At 37.9% G+C, this 23,429-nt stretch overlaps 1 protein-coding gene across 1 annotated transcript in view; it reads right to left on the minus strand.

The window, feature by feature from the left end:
- Nucleotides 1–12,849: 12,849 nt before the first annotated feature.
- TRMT1L (tRNA methyltransferase 1 like) overlaps nucleotides 12,850–23,429 on the minus strand; it is a 40,089-nt gene continuing 29,509 nt past the window's right edge. Inside the window, exons 12-15 of the mRNA XM_023203443.2 lie at nucleotides 20,023–20,189; nucleotides 18,913–18,975; nucleotides 15,142–15,268; nucleotides 12,850–15,032 (exon numbers count right to left, since the gene is read on the minus strand). Coding sequence (XP_023059211.2) covers nucleotides 14,780–15,032; nucleotides 15,142–15,268; nucleotides 18,913–18,975; nucleotides 20,023–20,189 — 610 coding nt within the window. The 3' untranslated portion in view covers nucleotides 12,850–14,779. The remainder of the gene's footprint in view (nucleotides 15,033–15,141; nucleotides 15,269–18,912; nucleotides 18,976–20,022; nucleotides 20,190–23,429) is intronic.

Raw genomic sequence — 23,429 nt, forward strand, 5'->3', positions numbered from 1 at the left:
TCAGGCTGAAATGAAAGATTAGATAGTAACATGAGTCCACACAAAGAAATAGCACTGGAAAAGGTAACTGAATAAATATAAAAGACAGTATAAATGTGTTAGTTCAGGCTGCTATAACAACGTATAGACCAGATGGCTTGAACAACAGATACTTATTTCTCATTCTGAAAGCATGGAGGCCAGAAAGAAGTTGCAGAATATTTTCCAGGTGCTGAAAGGAAACTGCTAATCCAGGTACCTTAGCAAAAACATCCTTTGGTAATGAAGGGAGAAGAATTTGCTGCCAGCAGAACTGCCCAAAAAGGAATGGCTAAAGGAAATTCTATAAACAGGAGGGGCATGATAATAGAAGGAACCCTGGAACATGATATATAGAGAAAGGACGCAATGAGAAAAAAAATATGACTAAATTGAATACACTCTCCTCCTCAGTTCTCTAAATGTTGTTTGATGGCTGAAGTAGAAGTTATGCCAATGATGTTCAAAATGTATGTAGAGTTAATATTTAATGGTTATAAACAGGAATAGTTAAAGGGAGGTAGGTTTTCTATACTTCACTTGAATTGGCAAAATCAGTAGACAAGTTTTTATCTAATAGAGCAACCACTAAATGTGGTTTTATAGTGTTTATGCAGAGATACACTCTAAAAGTAGAATTCTGAAAAATGTTCAAGTAACAGGCAGAACATGAAAAACTACAACAAATACAGAAATACATTGTATTTCTGAGTAGAAATACAATGGGAATTTAAGAGATGCCTTTTCTCACTTGGCATTTCAGTTACCTCACATTTAGTTATCCAAAATCCTAAGCCTTTGTCTTCTCAAATGTACACAAAGGAAATACTGTCTTCCTAAGGCTCAAAGGGTTAGAAATGATATGACGCAAAAGTTATTACAATAAAAAACAAACCCACTTAAGCCCTAATATATCAATAATTACATGAAATGTAAATAGTCTAAATATACCAATTAAAAGATTGGGAAATTAGTTTAAAAACATGACCCAGCTGAGGCTGGGTGCTGTGGCTCACGCCTGTAATCCCAGCACTTTGAGAGGCTGAGGTGAGTGGATCACGAGGTCAGGAGATCAAGACCATCCTGGCTAACACTGTGAAACCCTGTCTCTACTAAAAATAAAAAAAATTAGTCAGGTGTGGTGGCGGGTGCCTGTAGTCCCAGCTACTTGGGAGGCTGAGGCAGGAGAATGGTGTGAACCCAGGTCCACCTCCTGGATTCAAGCAATTCTCCTGCCTCAGCCTCCTGAGTAGCTGGCATTACCTGCACGTGCACCACCACAGCTGACTAATTTTTGTATTTTTAGTAGAAACGGAGTTCCACCATGTTGGTCAGGCTGGTCTCGAACTCCTGACCTTGTTATCCGCCTGCCTCGGCCTCCCAAAGTGCTGGGCTTACAGGTGTGAGCCACAGTGCCTGGCCTATACCTTCGTTTTTAGTGCACATGGAACATACACCAAGATTGGCCATATCCTGGGCCACAAAACAAACCTCAACAAATTTAAATGCACTTAAGTCATAAAGAGTACTTTTTTCCTTTTTTTAAGAAGAGTCAAAATAGATCTCAACATCAGAAATATGAAGAACATCTCCAAACATTTGAAAGTTGAACATCATGTTTCTAAATCATCCATGGGTCAAAGAGAGAGTCTCAAGGGAAGTTAAAAGCAAACAACTTTGAACTGAATGAAAATGAAAATACATCAGAATTATAGGATATAAAGTGTTGAGGGAAATTTATAGCACTAAATGCATACCTTCAAGCAGAAGAGTCTCAATAAATTACCTCAAGAAACTAGAAACTCAAGGTCCAAGCAGAAGGAAGGAAAGATAAAAGCAGAAATAGATGAAATAAAAGTAGAATTACAATGAAATAAAAGGCTGGTTATTTGAAAAGATCAATAAAATGGACAAATCTCTAACAAGATAAATGAGAGAGGAAAGAAGACACATATTATCCACACCATGGATGAAATGGGGGATACACTTACCACTACATACCCTACTGACATCAAAAGTATAAGAGAACAAACAACTCTACACATGTAAATTTGATAGATGAAGTAGACCAATTACTTAAAAAACAGAAGCTAACACAACACACCTAATATTAAAAAGATAATTTACATAGCCCTCTAGTATTAAGGAAATTGAATGCACAAATTAATAACTCCCCAAAGAAACCTTCAAGCTCCAGTGATTTCACTGGAGAATTCTACCAAATGTTTAAAGAGGAATTAATGCCAATTCTACAGTCCCTTTCAAAATATATGCGAGAAGGGAACGTTAATTTATTTCATGAAGTTATTATCACCCTAAACCAAAACCAGACAGTTAAGAAAATCACAGGTCTGCATTTTTGATGAATATAGACTAAAAATAAAAAAAAAATTTGGCGAGTAGATTTCAGTAATACAAAGAATTATGTATTATGACTTGGAGTTTATTCCAGATGCAAGGCATTTTCAGTATTCAAAATTCAATTAATTTAATCTTCCACATTAAAAGGCTAAAAAACAAAATCAACTGATGCAGAAAAAGCAGCTGATGAAATTCAGTACCCATTCATGATTTATAAAACTCTCAGAGGCCCGGCATGGTGGCTCATGTCTGTAATCCCAGCACTTTGGGAGGCCAGGCGGGTGGATTGCGCAAGCCCAGGAGTTTGTACAGCCTGGGCAACATGGGGAAACCCTGTCTCTACAAAAATTAGCTGGGCATGGTGGCATGCACCTCTGGTCAGTCCTAGCTCCTTGAGAGGCTGAGGTGGGAGGATCACCTAAGACAAGGAGGTTGAAGCTGCAGTGAACCCTGATTGCACCACTGCACTTAAGCCTGGGTGACATAGTGAGACCCTGTCTCAATAAAAACAAAAACTTTCAGAAAATTAGGAATAGAGGGCAACTTCAACTTGACAAACAGCATCTACAAAAAATTCCTATGGCTAACATTATATTTAATTGTGAAACACTTCCGTTCTCCCTGTGATTGTGAACAAGTATGCTGTCATTACTTATTCATCATGGAAATTCTAAACAAAAGAATAAAGAAAGGAAAAAACAATGCATACAGATCAAAAAGGAAAAACTATCCCTATTTGCAGATAGTTTTGTCTACATATAAAATCTTCAGAAATTTGTAGAAACACTTCTAGAACTAATAAGTAAATTCAGCAAGGTTGAAAGATACTAGATAAACATAGAAAATATAGTATTTCTATATATTAGTGATTAACATGTGGACACTGAAATTTTAAAATATTACATAACTTTTTTTTTAAAGACTTTTTTGTAAATATACAAGTTAAAAGAAGAAAAAAAAAAAGTAGCTTTTATCCCAGGAATGCAAAGTTGGTTCAACATACAAGTCAACTGATGTAATATACCAATAAAGTACAAAACTGACATAATCATCTGTTACAGATCTAGAAAAGCATTTGAAAAAAACTTCAACCTTTTGTGACTAAAAAAAAACCTCAACAAAAGAGAAATAAAAGGAAACGTACTAAAAAAGGCATTTAAGAAAAAACACACAGCCTAATTTCATACTTAATGGTGGTAGAATGAATGTTTATACCCTATCTTAATTTTCCAAGGTTTTCATAACAAATTATTCCAAACTTGGTGGCTTGAATTTGTTCTCACAGTTCTGGAGGCCAGAAATCTGAAATCAAGGTGTCAGTAGGGTGGATTTCTTATGGAAGCTGTGAGGGAGAATCCATTCCGTTATACTGTCCTAGCTTCTTGTGGCTACTGGCAATTTGTGGCATTCCTTAACTTTTAGATGTATCATTCCAGTCTTTGCCTCCACTTTTTTTTTTTTTTTTTTTTTTTTTAAGATGAAGTGTTGCTCTGTTGCTCAGGCTGGAGTGCAGTGGCGTAATCTCGGCTCACTGCAGCCTCTGCCTCCCAGGTTCAAGCAATTCTCCTGCCTCAGCCTCCTGAGTAGTTGAGACTACAGGCATGTGCCACCATGCCCAGCTAATTTTTTGTACTTTTAGTAGAGATGGGGTTTCACCATGTTGGCCAGGCTGGTCTCAAACTCCTGACCTCAGGTGATCCACCAGCCTCAGCCTCCCAAAGTGCTGGGATTACAGGCATGAGCCACCATGCCCAGACTTTGCCTTCATCTTCACGTGGCCTTCCCCTCTGTGTCTATGTCTTCTTTTCTAAGGACACCTGTCATTGGATTTAGGACCCACCTTAATCCAGGATGATTTCATCTCAAGATCCTTAATTACATTTGTAAAGACCCTTATTCTGAATAAGGTCACATTCTGAAGTCTGGGTAGGCATGTCTTTTGAGGGCCACTATTCAAGTCATTATAGTACACTCTCAGATCCCTCAAAATTCAAGTCTGTCCCACATGCAAAATACCTTCATTCAATCCAACATCCCCCTTAATCAACCTATTCCAGCATCAACCTGTACATCTAATACCTCTTGTAAATATTTTTTAACCCACAAAGCCCCAAATCTTATCTAAATCAGATATGGGTGATACTCTTGGGTATGATCCATCCTAGGGCATAATTCCTTTCTATCTGTAGACCTGTGGACTAGAAAACCAACTGCTCCCTAAATACAGTGGTGGGGCAAGCATTGGATAGCCAATCCCATTCCCAAAGGGAGGAGGAGGAATGAATAAAGGTATCACAGATCCCAAACAAGTTCAAAACCCAGCAGAGAAAATTCCATTAGGTTTGACAGCTTGAGAATTACCCTCTGCAGCTTAATGCTCTGCTCTCCGGAGTCCTAGTGTTCCACACTCCGGGTCCATGGAGGCTCCTTTGGCTCTCCAGAGGGGGCCACCTGTCTGCCCTCTGCTTCTGCACCTGTGCCTCTGCTTTTGGAGTCATTCTTTTCTCTCAAAAGGTAGCACATGTTTGCAGTTGAGTAGCCCTATCAGCCTGTTCCCTGCCTGTAGAATTTTGAGAATCCAACAACCTTTTGCATTTTGTATAGTCTCTGTCCCTTTCATTCTAAGCCGGGCAATGTTTCTGCTGCTATAACATTCTCGAAATCCTTGTCTGTCTCCCATGTCTCATCCCATGGAGATCCTTGCCATTAGACAAGAGAGATCTTGTCTTGATAGACAGACCTATCTCTTGATAGATCCTTCCTGGATAACCCCATCTCTATTTCTGGCTTTTGCTAAGACAGTTGATTACATCCACAAGTCACACACCTAATCTCTTCAGCAAAAGGTTGTCCAGCCGCTCCCTTGGCCCTCTCTCCACAGCATGCCTTTCTAACAGTATATTTGTTACTTAGCCTCCTCTGCAATCAGGATAGGATGAGACTCTCGAAAATCTTCAAGTGCCGGTTGCTTTTTGCCTAATAGTTACCTCCTCAATTTATCTCTTTCCTCTAACATTTTAGTCTAAGCAGCAAGGAGAAATCAGGCTGAGCCTTCAACACTTGTTACTTGAAAATCTCAGTTAAATATCCAAGTTTGTGGCTTATAAGTTCTAGTTTTTACCCAACAGTAAAACATAACAGTGGGTTGACACGGAGTCTCACTCTGTCACCCAGGCTAGAGTGCAGTGGCGTGATCTCAGCTCACTGCAACCTCTGCCTCCTGGGTTCAAACAATTCTCCTGCCTCTGCCTCCCAAGTAGCTGGGACTACAGGTGCACAGCACCACACCTGGCTAATTTTTTGTATTGTAGTAGAGACGGGGTTTCACCGTGTTGCCCAGGCTGGTCTCAAACTCCTGAGCTCAGGCAATCTCCCGCCTCGGCCTCCCAAAGTGCTGGGATTACAGACGTGAGCCACCGTGCCCGGCCCTTTTTTTTTTTTTTTTTTTTTTTTTTTAAAGAGGGTCTCACTACGGTCTCTCTTAACTATAACTCCTGTGCAGTAGCTATTCACAGGCATGATCATGGCACACTACAGCCTCAAACTACTGGGCTCAGGTGATCCTCCTGCCTCAGTCTTCTGAGTAGCTGGGACTACAGGGGCACACCATCATGCCCCACTAATATAGCCAAGTTTTATGCCACTTTATATCAAGGATTGCCTTTTCTCCAGTTTCCACTGTTAGGTTCTTCATCAAAGACCTCACCAGAAGCATTTATTAATATTCATATTTCTACCAACATTCTGTTCATTAGAATATATTCTCTTAAGATAAAAAGCTTTCTATAACATGTACTTCACTTCCTTTTTAGCCCTCTCAAGAGTCACATTTAACATCCATATTTCTTCGAATTTTTTCTGTCTTCAAGGCAATGTAGGTGGGAATTCAAGTCCAGCCTGAGCAACATAGTGATACCCTGTTTCTACAAAAAATAAAAAATTTAGCCATATATGGTGGTGCACACCTATAGTTCTAGAACAAAAGCAAGCAAAACTCAAAATGGATTCAAGACTTAAGACCTGAAACTATAAAACTGAACTGAACTACCTGAAACTGTAAAACTAGTAAAAATAAAACACAGGGGAAAAGTTTTTTGACACTGCTCTGGGCAATTATTTTGTTTGATATGACCTCAAAACACAGGCAACACAAGTGAAAATAGACAAATGTGATTGCATCAAACTAAAATGCTTCTGATACAGCAAAGGAAACAATCCACAGAGTGAAAAGACAACCTACAGAATGGGAGAAAATATCTGCAAACCACACATCTAACAAGGAGTCAATATCCAAAACATAAGGAATTCGAAAAACTCAAAAGCAAGAAAACAATCTGATTAAAAAATGGGCAAAGGACTTGAATAGACATTTCTCAAAAGAATATATACAAGTGGACAATAGGTATATGAAAAAATGCTGAATATTACTAATCAGGAAAATGCAAATGAGATATCACCTCACATTTGTTAGAATGGCTATTGTGCAAAAAGACAGGAGATAAATATGGGCAAGGGTATGGAGAAGGAACCCTTGTACACTGTTAGTGGGAATGTAAATTAGTATAACTCTTATGGAAAACAATATGGAGGTTCCCTAAAAAATAACAATAAAACTGGGTTTGCTGGCTCATGCCTGTAATCTCAGAACTTTGGGAGGCTGAGGTGGGAGGACTGCTTGAGGCCAGAAGTTCAAGGCAACAGTGAATCATCATTGTGCCCCTTCATCCCAGCCTGAATGACAGAGCGAGACCCTATCTCTAACAAAACTATATGATCCAGCAACCTCACTCTTGGTATTTATCCAAAGAAAATGAAATCATTCTGTCAAAGAGATATCCGCACTCCTATGTTTATTGCAGCCACTCAAATTTTGTTGCAGCATTATTCACAATAACTAAGATATGAAATCAACATAAGTGTCCAATGATGGATGACTGGATTAAGAAAATGTGTATATATACAATGGAACACTATTCAGCCGTTTGAAAGGGGAATTCTGTCATTTGTGACAATGTGGATGAAACTGAAGAACATTATGCTAAGTGAAATAGGCCAGACATAAACGAATACTACATGTTCTCAGTTACATGTGAAATATAAAACAGTCAAACTCATAGAATCAGAAGAACAGTGGTTGCCTGGGGCTAGGGGTTGGGTATAGAGAGGGATTGGGAGATGCTGTCAAAGGGTATAATTAAAAATTTTTTTAAAAACAAAGATGCAAAGATGAAAGAGATAATGCAATGCCATGGACTAAATGATTGTGTTCCCCCAAATTCGTATGTGAAAATCTAAGCTCCAATATGACAGTATTTGGAGTTGGGGGCCTCTGGGAAGTGATTACACATTGTATATACATGTATCAAAATATCCCATGTACCCCCGAAATATGTACAATTATGATATATCAATTAAAAAATACAAAATAACCCTAACAGAAGTACTAGAATGTAATGTGAAATGTATATCACAGAAAGTAATAAAGGCCAGGTGTGGTGGCTCATGCCTATAATCCTAGCATTTTGGGAGGCTGAGTCAGGAACACTGCTTGAGCCCAGGAGTTCAAGACCAGCCTAGGCAACATAGGGAGATCTCATCTCTACAAAAAATTTAAAAATTAGCCAAGTGTGGTGACTCATGCCTGTGGTCCCAGCTACTCAGGAGGCTGAGGTGGGAGGATCACCTGAGCCCGGAAAATCAAGGCTGCAGTGAGCTGTGATTGCACCACTGCACTCCAGCCTGGGAGACAGAGCAAGACTTCATATCAAAAAAAATATATAATAATAATAATAATAATAAAAAGATGGAAATAGAGTAAAAAATAATAATTACATAAATCTGCCCAGACGGTCTGAAATCTGAAAGTTTCAGGAAGAGAAAGATGGAATGAAGGAAAGAAAATTATTAAACAATGTAAGAAAATTACTCTGAAGTGAAGGACTTGAATTTCTTAATTTCTTTTCTTTTCTCTTTTCTTTCTTTTTTTTTTTTTTTTTGGGAGTCTCGCTCTGTCACCAAGGCTGGAGTGCAATGGTGCAATCTTGGCTCACTACAACCTCTGCCTCCAGGGTTCAACCTCCACCTTCAGGATTCTCCTGCCTCAGCCTCCCAAGTAGCTGGGACTACAGGCACGTGCCACCACACCTGGCTAATTTTTTTGTATTTTTAGTAGAGATGGGGTTTCACTGTGTTAGCCAGGATGGTCTCAATCTCCTGACCTCGTGATCCGCCTGCCTTGGCCTCCCAAAGTGCTGGGATTACAGGTGTGAGCCACCGCGCCTGGCCAGGACTTGAACTTCTAAAGAACCCAGAGAATGCCTAGCACAAATAATTTTTTTAAAAAGATGCACATCAAGCATAATATAGGATAAAAAGATGCTAAAATTTCCAGAAAGCGCGTGCACGCACACACACACACACACACACTCCCTCTCTTCTGTCAAAAAGATCAGAAATCATAGAATGGATGTCTCAAAAATTGTTTAAGAAAATTAAATCATCTGTATCTTCTGTAGATTTTTTTTTTTTTTTTGAGAGACAGAATTTTGCTCATTACTCAGGCTGCAGTGCAATTGCACAATCTCGGCTCACTTCAACCTATGCCTCCCGGGTTCAAGAGATTCTCCTGCCTCAGCCTCCCCAGTAGCTGGGATTACAGGCATGTGCCATCATGCCTGGCTAATTTTTGTACTTTATTAGTAGAGACGGGTTTTCACCATGTTGGTCAGGCTGGTCTTGAACTCCTGACCTCAGGTGATCCACCCGCCTTGGCCTCCCAAAGTGCTGGGATTACAGGCGTGAGCCACTGTGCCTGGCCTTCTGTAGTTAGAATTTAATAGATAATGCCTAAAATTGAATACAGGAATACTATTGAATACTATTGGTATATTATTTTCTTTTGCTTTTTTTTTTTTTTTTTTTAAGAGACAGAGTGTCGTTCTGTCGCCCAGGCTGAAATGCAGTGGCGTAATCCTGGCTCACTGCACCCTCCGTCTCCCGGGTTCTAGCAATTCTCCTGCCTTAGCCTCCCATGTAGCTGGGATTTCAGGCACACGCTGCCATGTCCAGCTAATTTTTTTGTATTTTAGTAGAGATGGGGTTTCATCGTGTTGCCCAGGCTGGTCTTGAACCCCTGAGGTCAGGCAATCCACCCACCTCTGCCTCCCAAAGCGTTAGGATTACAGGCGTGAGACATCGCGCCCAGCCTGGTATATTATTTTCAAATAGTAAGTAGATTCTTAGCTTACCTCTTTCACTCCTAAGAATTAACTGGACTTGCTGAATAATGTATATGTATTGCTTTGGCAAAACTAAACCAAAACTAGATGAAAATAAAACACTTGCACTCTTGGCTCATTTCTGTACCTAAATATGGCGTAACCTTGGCCAAATATCTTAGTTCTTTAACCCCATTAGCAGTGTTTTCTCTGATGGAGGGGTTGATGTTGTCTATGGTTCTTTCTGTCTGTAAAACATGAATTGCTTTATCTTTGAAAGTACAGCAGGTCCTCAAAAAAATGTTTTGTTAAAATGTTGATGACCAAAAAATAATCACTTCCCTGGTGGCGCCGCTGTCTGTGTGGAGTCTGCCTGCTCTCCCCACATCTATGTGGGTTTTCTCCTGGTGCTCCAACTTCCTCCCACATCTCAAAGATGCCCATATCGGGTCACTGATGTGTCTACATGTGCCAGTGTGAATAAGTGTGAGTGTGTGTGTGAGTGCACCTTGCCATGGGATGGGCATCCTGTCTAGGGCTGGTTCCTGCCTTGTGCCCTGAGCTGCTGGGACAGGCTCTGGCCATCTGCTACCCTGAACTGGAATAAGCAGGTTGGAAAATGAGTAAATGAACACAAATTCTTGTAAAATAAAAATTTGTGAAGTAAATCATAATCATAAAGGGGTTTTAGAAAAAAAAAAAAAAAAAAAAAAAAAAGATGTAGTACAACAGTGCTCGGCAAGCCCACCGTATTTGTTATTGTGTTTGAACCGTGCAGTGGTAGGAGGTGCTCCTTATAATTTTTGCTTTGCAAACATTTATTACTCAATTTAAACCTCCCACCATTACAATTGCTGTCACTCAGATTTACCAAAACTTGGGTAAATAATTATGTTGTTTTTATTGATCTTTCTTAGATCTATGCATGGCTCACATGTATTTCAGTGTTTAATATTAGAAGTGTTTGGGGTCTCTACTTAGAAGTTTGGTGATGTTTTTGTGACCAGGAATGTGGTGTAGGAACTTAATTCTTGTTTATATTCATTATCCTATGGTTAAGTTGGTTTCATTATAAGTCATTTTGTTTAAAGTCACGTTTCCAAGAGCCTATCAGCAGCAGTGAGTGAGGACTTACTGTATGTAACAAAATCTTTATGGATTTGGACTTCAGAGAGTAGATTCTCACCAAATGTATTGAGATTTTCAAGTTGTAACTGATTGAGAGAGATCTAGAGTTCAATGGGCTTTTATCTTTTAGCTTCAAAAGGTTGAATTTGCAGTGATTTTTTCTATTAATCTAAAACTAAAGCTCTGGAACAATACTGACCATAGGAAATGAGAACGAGGTTGAGGACAGTGTTTTCTATATAGGCATAGATTATAAAGTATAGTGGTTAAGAGGCTTTAGAAATGGAAAATGTACAATAGGGCAGTGGTTAACTATTCTTTTGTAATTAATTCTGTTCCGTAAGTTTCTACCAGACTGCCTTTGGCCAAATAAGTATTAATCTTCTATTTTACATACATCTTTATGTTGTTATTCAGTAAAGGAAGATTACCAAGTGGCTAAAGCATGAGCTCTGAAGTTGGCCTGGGATTGGATCCTGGCTCTTTTACTAGCCAGTTTTAGAGTGGCACTGGATAAATAAGTTAATCTTGTTTAGCTTGAGTTTCTTTTTCTATGAAGTGGGGATGATCCTAACTACTGCTATGGATTTTATAGTCTATGTAAAGACAGCACTGTGTAGTACTAAGTCTCATATAAATATAAGCTATTACAATTACTATTCCACTTCCTAGGGAATGTTTTTCCTAGGATTCTGCAAGCTGGCAGAATCCCTATCTTGTTGGGTCTTACAAGAGTAGGGAAACTGGTCAGGAAAAAGTTGTATTCTGAGAATAAGAGTTTTGGGAAGACTTCGATGAGTTGAGTATCCTAAATCCCAAACTCCCCACTTGAAGGTGAAGGAACCCCTTAGATATGCTTGTTACCTTGGCTGACCAATCCCTTAATAACCTCACTTAAAGGAGTTAGTTACTTTGCACAAAGAAGCCCATATGCCCTATCCCTACAACCCCTCATTGTTTCCAGGACACAGTTTGAGTCAGATCCCAGCATGTCCCAGGGAGACAAATACTGAGTGTGGTCTGAAAGAGGCTTGTTTTGGATCTTAATATTGATAGGTGGAGAATATCTGTGGAAATAGATTCTGAGTATGTAGGACCTTGAAAGAAAGGACATAAATTGGGTCAAATGATTATTATGGGTAAACCTATAGCAGAGATTTTGGCTCAGTCTATCAGACTGAACAGCTCGAAGTAGTCCTTTTTACTTGGTGGAAAGATATTTTGACTCAGCAGTGGCTCATCTAAATTAGAGATGATATGCCAGAAACTCCTTGATATGATGTAGAGAAAAGAAATCAAAGAAGAGGGGCCATGTTGGGGAGGATTTCATATGAGTGATCCTCTAACTGTATCCCTCATAAGAGTCTAGTCAACTCTCTTTACCAAGGCATTGAGAAAAACACTTGATGAGCAGATCACCAGCACTCCTGAAAAGCTGTATAGTCTGTCTGTAGGCCAGAGATGCCAGTGGGAGATGCTTCAGTGGAAATGCACTCCATGATTCAATGCGCATTTTCAAGACTGTATTGTGTCAGGGACAAAGTAGTGCATTTAATTGCTAGACTAGAAAAGGTGGGCATGGTTACTGTAATAGACAGCAGGAACCACGGGATAATCAGTATAGTCTAACATGAGGTCTGGCTTTGGTTGAAGGATCATGTAATCTAAAGAACGAAAATGGATAGTCCTATTTGGTTTATGTTACTAAAAACCGTCTGACTTGAGCCACTATAGTAATCATGAGCCCTTATCTAATTTTCAGGTCTGATTTAATTCAATTTCTGGAGGCCTTGGAGAAAGGACTCTGATATATCACAAGTATGTATTATGTATCTCTTAGCATTCTCCAGAGTAATCTGGGGCCATTTACCAGAGCAGTTATACAGTGCAGAAAGAAATTCCTAGACCTTTTGGGCTCACCAAATGTGTTGAATTAGTTCTAATTTTGGGCAACCAGAACATCACACATTTATTCAGAGTGGAGTCTTGTGGAAGTCAGTATAAGTGGAGTTTTGCCCCAAGTCCACCACAGTGACCTCCAGACCCATCCCTTGGTTACCTCTCCCATTTCCTGAGTGTATGGCTAGAGTATTAACATTAGCAACTAGCAGAGTCAACACACTGGTTTCCTTAACTGGTTCTTTTGTTTATCAAGTTTTAATGAAAGGATACAACTGATGTAACTTTACAACGTGATAAACATTTGCAGTGTCCCAAATTACTACTATTGTTATGAGAATAAGATTGCTCAGGTTGCTAAATGGAATTTTTAAAGTATTTCCTCTTTTGGTTGATGTAGTAACCGCTCACAGAGTTCTAAACTACCTCCTATCAAATTTTTCTTTGAAAAATCTGCCTTTATATGTGAAATTAATATACACATATTTTAGATAACAGTAATTTACAGGTTTTTAAAATTAGGATCTTTGCATTCAGCCCTACTCATCATTGATCAACATATATCATGCTGATAAGCATTTAGCAAAATTTGGGACTGATATTCAATAATATGTATTAAATCAGATAATCTGAGTGCTAGGATAGTTTGCCTCCTGGATTTATACTAATTTTTATTTTTAATAATATGAACAAAAAACTCATTCTGCTCATTTGTAGGTTATAATTTTAACTGGCAAGAATTACAGAGCAGAATGTTTTTAATGGTCATTATAGAAACTAGCTTGCACTTCACCTATTTCTTGATTTTACTGAAATTTATGACCACATTAATTGGAGAAAGGAAAATAAACTGTCTTGGGAATATGCTGTAATAGCACAAAGAGATTTTCCTTCATTTCTGTAAAATTAATATTCTATATTCATCTAATGCCCATCCACCAGATTTTTTTGTATATGTCACAGAAGTACTTTTTTCTTAGGTAGTATATTTAAACCTTTCAGTTATAATAATTACCACCCCCTCCTCCCCCCACCCCTGACTTAATGTTTGTAAAAAGTTACATCCCTTAAGAAATATTTATGGATAAATATGGATTAAATCCTTAGACAAAAACCCAAACTTTAAACCAAATCCTTTCATCCAAAATCTTATATTCAAATGAAGTGAGAATTCCATTAAGGAAACAATATATTTTTTTCAACTAATTTTTATAGTTACATCAGCCTGGGCTAATTATACAAAAAATTTATACAAATACAAAACCAAAAATACCAAACCAAACAACAACAAAAAAAAACCCCCAAACCCAAAAACTCTCACTCCATAAGGTGACAAATTTTACTTCTGAGAGGTAGTACAACCAACCAAATGAATACTGTACGTGCATTAACTGAGGCACTTAAGATCACCCAACCTGTTTTAATTTTTAACCAAATCTCCCCTCTTCAGGATTTCAGTGCTCATGAACAAGTATTAGAACAATGGTCTCAATTTATTTTGACAAAATCTTACTTTGAAGTTTATTCATTTAGAACCTAAAGTTATAAAAATAAAGTATTTCTATCTCAGGCAAGTATTTAATTTCTCAAAAGCTAGTAAGAAATGAAAAGATCAATGTGGGGAGAAGTATGATTTCTTAAAAATGGGTACATATTTTAGTTTTCTAATTGTGAAAAACATTTATGACCTGTAACAACATTGTTCCTCCTATTCTATTCAGGGTCATTTTAATATGTGAGCCTTCAGCTTCATTTTGTACACTACAAACAGGAAAACATAAACATCATGAATCAGTTTAAGCAGAGATGTGATTAAGAATTGTAAAAGATGGCTTTCATACATACATAAAATTCCAAACACTTTGCATGTGAAAATTTTCCGAATTATTAAGCAGTAGGGTGATCTCAGTGAGACTTGGCTTCATATGAAATGTTTCCATTAAAATTTTAAGTTTGCCTTAAAACAAAAAGAACTTGGAAAGCAAAGCTCCCAAACCAGCTAAGTTAGAAACTGCTCAGTTTCTGAATGAAAATGACACTGTTTTTTTTTTTATTTTTACTCTACTGAATTGAAAGAATAGAAAAAGAACTACAGTTGGTATAGAGAACTATTAGGCCATCTATACAGACACCTGAGAACCAACTCTTCTCTACGTTTACCATCTTCTGCAGCCACTTGCTTCTGCTTTGTCATTCACTGACATTTCAACTCTTTCAGTTACTGTATCTTCAGATGCTGACTGGACAAGGCTTTCTGACTGTCCTCCAGTGTAGGTGGGGGTGCTGTACTTTAAAAGGATAGATTTAAACTGCATCAGAGGTGCATCTGTGCGTACACCCATTGGGTCAAAATGAGTTCGGCTTACTCGAAAGCCTGCTTGAGATAAATAGCACAAAAACTTCTTTAACCTGCAACAAGGAAAGAAAAGAAAAAATAATCACGTTTTTGTATTTTTATTTAAATCACAATATTATTAAAATATAAAATATATACTTGGTCATTCATTGGGTGTCTTACTTTGGCATATTCATTCCTTTAATGCTGTGTCTGTGGATGTTGTAATAAAAGGGAGGATGTTCAGTACTGACATCAGTCTTTTGCTTCTTGCCTAAATTTGTGATCATTTCATTACTTTTTCTCTTTCCTGCAACATACACGTACAAAGTTAGCATGCTCTTAAAAATTACAAGCCAAATACTTTTATAACTGTATATTTGTCTCAAGTCTAAATCCGGACACATTATTTCAACCTGTCTCTCCAATCTTAATTCTTATATTCTATTTTCACTGTCCTTCACTTATGTAATTTTCTTTTTTTTTTTTTTTTTTTTGAGACGGAGTCTCGCTCCGTCGCCCAGGCTGGAGTGTAGTGGCGCGATCTCGGCTCACTGCAAACTCCACCTCCTGGGTTCACGCCATTCTCCTGCCTCAGCCTCCCCAGTAGCTGGGACTACAGGCGCCCGCCACTGCGCCCGGCCAATTTTTTGTATTTTTTTAGTAGAGACGGGGTTTCACTGTGGTCTTGATCTCCTGACCTCGTGATCCGCCCGCCTTGGCCTCCCAAAGTGCTGGGATTACAGGCGTGAGCCACCACACCCGGCGTAATTTTCATATTTAACTGTCTGCTGAATCAGAACTTCCTTTCTATCTTCTTCAACTTCAAGTCACACTCTATTTTGTCTCCTGTAGGAAGCCATCTGTGAATTTGGGGCCAGTCCCTTCACAGATTTCATTGTTGGTCATACTACACTACACTACTCACAGTTTGATTAAGTTCTGTCATTTTTTTCTTTTCTTATAGTTCCTTAATGTGTGTAAAAGTCCTTTCTCCCCAAGTTATATTCTAAGTTCTTAAGGACAATGTCTTTCATTTTTATACCTGTATTTCTACTGAGTGCTCAGTATTGGATACATAGTGGGTCTTCAGTAATCACAAAACAAAGAAAAACAACACAAAGTCTTGAGAGCTTGGACACAGAAACTGATAAAAGGTCAATGTTACTATCTCATTGCCTATTTCTCATCACAGCACTTAGTTTTTTCATTTTGAGTGAAAGGAAGCCAGCAATTAAGATTTTAGAACTGTATTCTTCCAAAAATCACAACATGAAAACAACTGAGATAGATATCCAATACTATAATGCGATTTTGCCTGGTGTTCAATCCTTGATTATTTATATATGAATGTTACGGTCAAACGTTAGTTCCTCAGGGAAAGTAATTCACATCTGCTTAAGGAAAATATTCAGAAGGTGCCAGGGGCATTGACCTACACCTGTAGTCCCAGCTACTTGGGAGGCTGATGTGGCAGGATCGCTTGAGCCCAGGAGTTTGAGTCTAGCCTGGGCAACATAGCAAGACCCTGTCTCTTAAAAAAAAAAAAAAGTATTAAAAAGGCAAAGTTGATACATAAAATGATAAATTACATTCAAAATAAATATAAATTATTGCTGAATTGTTGCCTTTTTACATAAAAACATAAAGCAAAAAGGACAACCTGGGATCCATCCATCAAATCAGAATTATAATTTGAAATCTCAAATTTGAAATTGCATGAAATCTAATGAGGCACCTAGTCAAAGGATAGATACCCAGATTTAGTACAAGTTTTAGGAGCATCTGAGGCAAAAAATCTGATGTAATACCTTAATAGTGACTATCATCAGCAGTATACAGATTATTTTTTTTTGGCCCAGTAATTTCTTCCTTTTTAAAAAATAATTTCAACTTGCCTTATCAATTAAAGGGTGTATCTGTAGGTTTGTTACATGGGTAAATTGTGTAACGCTGGGGCTTGGAGTCCCAACAACACCAGCACCCAGGCAGTGGGCATAATACCCAGCAGGTGGTTCTTCAGTCCAGGCCCCAACCCATCCCTCCTCCATCTAGTAGTCCCCAGTGTCTATTATTCCCATCTGATGTCCATGAGTACCCAAAGTTTAGCTCCCACTTATGAGTGAGAGCATGGGGCTTTGGTTTTCTGTTCTGGCATTAGTTTTATTAAGATAATGGCCTAGAGCTCCATCCATGTTGCTGCAAAGAGCATGATTTTGTTCTTTTTTATGGCTGCATAGTATTCCATAGTACTTATGTACATTTTCTTTATCCAGTCCATTGATGATGGGCACTTAGGTTGATTCTATGTCTTTGCTATTGCGAATAGCACTGCAATCAACATATAACGTATCTTTGACAGAATGAATTATTTTCCTTTGGGTTTGCATAGTACTATCATTTTAAGATTTTATGTGTTGACCAGTGGCCTTACAATACCCATATAATTTAAGAGTTATAGAAGAGCCCACAAAAATTAGTCTAATTTCCTTAATTTATATATGAGAAAGGCTCACAGATTAAAAATAATTTTTTTTTTTTTTAAGATGGAGTCTGGCTATGTTGCCCAGGCTCACACAATCCTCACACTATCCTCCCACTTCAGCCTCCTGAGTAGCTGAGACTACAGGTGTGTGCTACTGTGCTCTTGGCTTTTGAAAATATTTTTAAAGCTTATTTGTTTTACTTTATCCTAAAAAGGATTTAAGACAATTTTGCTGAAGGGGAGGGACCTGGCTGAGTTTATATAACAGCGCCTGCAGTAGGATAATTATCTTAAATCTAATTTTTTTTTTTTTTTTTTTTTTGAGATAGTCTTGATCTGTCACCCAGGCTGGAGTGCAGTGGTGCAATCTTGGCTCACTGCAGCCTCTGCCTCCCAAGTTCAAGCAATTTTCCCACCTCAGCCTCTCAAGTAGCTTGGATTATAGGCTTGCACCAACACACCTGGCTAATTTTTGTGTTTTTAGTAGAGACGGGGTTTCACCATGTTGGCAAGGCTGGTCTTGAACTCTGACCTCAAGTGATCTGCCCATCTCGGCCTCCCAAAGTGCTGGGATTACAGGCATGAGCCACTATGCCCAGCAAATCTAATATTCTTTACAGTGTATCATAATGCTTCTTTGTCTTCCCTCTACCAGAGAAATTAGGTAGAATATATCAATTTAAGTTATCAAATTAGTTGAAGATGCCAAATGAACATGGCTGTTGGAAAGAGTATGCAGTAGTTATTTAAACTATATACTATTAAAAGGAATTTAAGTTTCCTTTCTTTGAAGGTCAACACTAAACTGTTGAGCAACTAATAAAAAATTACAGCTTATAACTAAAGGCCACCGCTCTTTCAAACTTAACACTCTACATACAGTCTTCTTTTCATCTGTATTCAAAAACACATCTGGAATCTAAAGTTTTTTAAAAAGCAAAACAAAACCTTAGACATTAAGGCACTGATATTTTAAATCTTAACGTCCTTTTAATATGAATTTACAGTGCCTAACACAGTTATATTTAAAGTATACACATATCCGAAATTATATGAAAAGCCATATAATAAATTCTTTTGGCTGGAGAATGAGGTCTTCTGGTTAAATGGAATTGCTATAAATCATATATTAATGAGCACTTTTAAAAATAATTAGAATAAAATTTTAACTATAAAATTATATATAACTTTATCATATCTAATTTGATCTTATTTTATTCACATGGTTCAAGATCATACAGTTCGTGCAAAGGGATAACCATATATTACAGATGTGAACAAAGCATATGTTAACAGAAATTTCCAATGTGTGAATGTTGATAAACAAGTTTTACTACAGTTTTGTTGTCATATAATATGAAATGTATTTTTAAGTAGGCTACCATGGCAATCTCTTTTCTTCCTACCCTTTTGCTATATGCCGTTTTGACCTGATATGTACAAATGTACACACATATATGCATACATACCTTGTGCAATGTAATTATCTGTTGCGGTGTCATCTGTAGTTTTAATAAATACACCATTTTCTTCTAAAAAAAAAAAAAAGCAAATGGGAAAAGAAAATATTTTATAGAATGACATAAAGCAACTCAACTCAAAGTTTAAATAAAACTTTATGAAATCCATCCACACTGTTTTCATGAATATGCAAGAGATTCTGTGGCCAAACTGAACTGCAAAAATTACATTATTTAACCCTCTATAATAGCAGCTTCTAATTATTTATGAGAACACTAGGATATTCAATAGGCTTACCTTTATATCAATAGTCAAGATACAACTACAAAATTGGCTGTTTGTACTAAAGAGAAAAAAACACATAGCTTTACTGAATGAGAAGTATAAATCTAGTTTCTGTGTCTCCATAGATATTATAATTTTTGGCCACATCACTTCTAGAATTACCTTTCTTTTTCTAGAAAGCAGATCTAGGGTAATAAAAATCCAAGGAACTTTAGGTTTTTTTTTTTTTTTTAATTATTTTTTAAAAATCTAGTAAAATTAAAAATACACAAAAAAGGGAGGTTATCTTAAAAAAAATTGTCAGTGCATGGTGGTTCATGCCTATAATCCCAGCCACTTTGGGAGGCCAAGGTGGGAGGATTGCTTGAGCCCAGGAGTTTGAGATCAGCCTGGACAATATGGTGAGACCCCATCTCTACAAAATTATTAGCCAGGTGTGGTGGTGCATGCTTGTGGTTCCAGCTACACAGGAGGTTGAGGCTGAGGCAAGAGGATTGCCTGAGTCCAGGAGGTTGAGACTGCAGTGAGCCATGTTTGTGCCACTTGCATTCCAGCTTGGGTGAAAAAGTGAGACCCAGTATCCAAAAAAACGCAACAAAACCAACAACACTATTCATCATTCATCTATTCATCTCAGGCCTGATTATAAGCCTGAAGAAAACTATCTAATTTAAAAAAACCTTAACCAGATTATGATTAGACTCATTAGAGAGGATTTACTAAAAACACACTATAATTATATTGCTTTTATTATAACATCAAATACAATTGAAAAAGATACAGTATTTTTGGTAAGTAAATTAAAGCTAGTAAGCTAGTATTCAATTAGGCACCTTGCTTGTTGAGATTTGAAGGTGTATGAATTGAAAACTGACTTTGAGGCGTACACTCTGATTCAAAGATTAATGTCTTTATTAGGGTCTGAATGTCATCCAAACCATGGTGAAGAGATTCAAATAGCATTCTTTTGAGGAATCCAGTATTGAAAAGGGAACTTGACCTGAAAAGAAAAGAACATACAGAGAACTGGGTTTGAGAAATATTTCTCTTTAAAAAAAAAAAAAGTCTTCACAATTTAAGTAAGACATATAATTAATTATATGACAGAGTAATACTTAAAAAATAATTTATGATTTAATTTAAAACTGTTTATTATTATTATTATTATTATTATTATTATTATTATTATTATTATTATTATTATTATTTTTGAGAGTCTCATCCTGTTGCCTAGGCTGGAGGATTTTATTATTTTTTAATAGAGATGGGGTCTCATCATGTTGCCCAGGCTGATCTCAAACTACTGAGCTCAAGGGATCCTCCTACCTTGGCTTCCCAAAGTGCTGGGATTACAGGTGTGAGATACCACATGCCTGGCCTAAAACTTTTTATTTTCCATTTGTCACTCATTTTATCATATCAGTTCTCTACACTAGTAGCATTAGTCAAGGAAACTTAAGTCAATAAGAATCTATTGAGGCTGGGAAGGGGAGAAGGGAAAGGGTGATGAAGAGGGGTAAAAGAATATAAATGTATTTATTATCATTGAAGTATATAGTTAAAAATGGTAAAGAAGGAAAATGTTATATGTGTATGTTACCTTAATAAAAAAAAATAATTTATTGAGCACTCATAAGGTATATAGTACTGTGGTACATAAAGGGTGTGTGGAGGATATACCAAAATAAAATATACAATGTTGACCTTACAAAACCCTATAAATCTAGACAGGAAAATAGAGCAATGAACAGGTTTTCACAATGCACATTCTAGTCACTAATAGAAAATCTTAATTCTGGTGTGTTTATGGTGGCAGGGTGGGGCAGGACAGGGCAGGGGAACACATATATGTGGTGATGGTATGGTTCAAAAATGGTCTGGGGTCAATCTGATATGCTTCCCATTTGAGAATCACAGGTATAATGGACAAAATATGAAATTCTGAGTAAGATAAACTGGATTCCAATCCTGGCTCCACTACTTACTAGTTATGTAATCTTTTTATTAAGAGACAGGGTCTCACTATGCTGCACAGGCTGAACTTGAATTCCTGGGCTCAAGGGATCCTCCTGCCTCAGCCTCCTGAGTAGGTGGGACTATAGATGTGTGCAACTGTGCTAGGCTAGCTATATAATCTTGAGTAATTACTACTTTTGAGTCTTATATTCCTCATCATGAAATGTGAAATAAAACTTCTTTTTCTTTTTTGAGACAGTCTCGCTCTGTTGCCCAGGCTAGAGTGCAGTGGTGCAATCTTGGCCCACTGCAAACTCTGCCTCCTGGGTTCACGCCATCCTCCTACCTCAGCCTCCCAAAGTGCTGAGATTACAGGCGTGAGCCACTGTGCCTGGCCAAAAATAAAACTTCTCTATATATCCTCAATGTATGGTAGTTACTATTGTTAGGGTTAGCAAATATATATGAAAGAATATATGATCTTAAATTATCAAATATGTGATCAATAGAAGATATACTAAAGGGAATTTAGAGATTATATTGGGTTGAAGCACTAAGGAGAGACTTCAAAAAGAAAGTATAATTTGAATTGGAGGTGGTAGAGAGGGGGAAGGTATTCTCATGAGTGTAAAGACATGAACACAATAGCTTTCATGTGGAAATCATAAGGTTTTATTAAGAATTCAGGCTGGGCGTGGTGGCTGACGCCTGTAATCCCAGCACCTCAGGAGGCTGAGGTGGGCGGAGTCAGGAGTTCAAGACAAGCCTGGCCAACATAGTGAAACCTCCTCTCTATTAAAAATACAAAAATTAGCTGGGTGCAGTGGCACACGCCTGTAGTCCCAGCTACTCGGGAGGCTGAGTCAGGAGAATCGCTTGAATCCAAAAGGCGGAGGTTGCAGTAAGCCAAGATCACGCCATTGTACTTCAGCCTGGGCAACAAAGTGGGGCTCTGGGGACTCTGTCTCAAAAATAAAAAATAAAAAAAGAATTCAGTCCTGGGAGTCAGAAAACCTAAGTTCTAGCCTTGGCTGTGGTATGAATTTTTTTGGTCAGTTTTAGCAAGCACTTAAAAAATAGTTTCCTCATGTGTAAAATAAGGCAGTTAGGCTAGAAATCTTCCTTCTGGATCCAGTAACCTGCTATTTTTAATTTCCTCAGTTCTGAATCAGTGAGTAGGATCAATGTGTAGCAGATGCTATAGGTGAGAACTAGTTTTAGAAGAACTAGAAGGTAGGGTTGGCTAGGTCTTTCTTAATCTACGAGTATTTAATAAGATGAAGATAAAATAATGAGCATGAGCACAAAGACATTTACCATTTGGGTCGATTTCTAGGTTTAGTAGGTGCTTAAGCCTTGACCTTATAAAGTAATGAGAAGAAATTTGCAATTCTTGTCACAATGTTGTTAGGAATCTTGAATTTCTATAAGAATCTTGGCCGGGTGCAGTAGCTCATGCCTGTAATCCCCAGCACTTTGGGAGGCCAAGGCAGGCGGATCACTTGAGGTTGGGAGTTCGATATCAGCCTGACCAACATGGAGAAACCTGGTCACTACTAAAAAAATACAAAATTAGCTGGGCATGGTGGCACATGCCTGTAATCCTGGCTACTCAGCAGGCTGAGGTAGGAAAATTGCTTGAACCTGGGAGGCAAAGGTTGCGGTGAGCCGAGATAGCGCCATTGCACTCCAGCCTGGGCAACAAGAGCAAAACTGTCTCAAAAAAAAAAAAAAAAAAGAATCTCTAGTAACAAACTTAAGGTAAGGATTCTGATTAAAAATAATTCGGCCGGGCGTGGTGGCTCACACCTGTAATCCTAGTACTTTGGGAGGTCAAGGCAGGCAGACCACCTGAGATCAGGAGTTCAAGAAAAGCCTGGCAAACATGGTGAAACCCAGTCTCTAATAAAAGCACAAAAATTAGCCAGGTGTGGTGGCGGGTGCCTGTAATCCCAGCTACTCAGGAGGCTGAGGCAGGAGGATCGCTTTAACCTGGGAGGGGGAGGTTGCAGTGAGTCAAGATTGTGCCACTGCACTCCAGCCTGGGAAACGAGCGAGACTCCATCTCAAACAAACAAAAAAAAAACCCAATTCAACTTTAAGGTACAATTAGCTGTTACCAATGATGCAAAAGCATATACACATTAAATATTTCCAATTGTGTACCATCTAAATAACTTTACCTAAAACAACGGCAGACACTTTCACATGCCTTTCTCACTTAAAACGAATTCTTCTAGGACCTTTTACATGAGTTGGCTCTTCTATAAAAAGTTATTGTGAT

This window comes from Piliocolobus tephrosceles, chromosome 1 (genome assembly GCF_002776525.5).
Source record: "Piliocolobus tephrosceles isolate RC106 chromosome 1, ASM277652v3, whole genome shotgun sequence".
Taxonomy (NCBI): Eukaryota; Metazoa; Chordata; class Mammalia; order Primates; family Cercopithecidae; genus Piliocolobus; species Piliocolobus tephrosceles.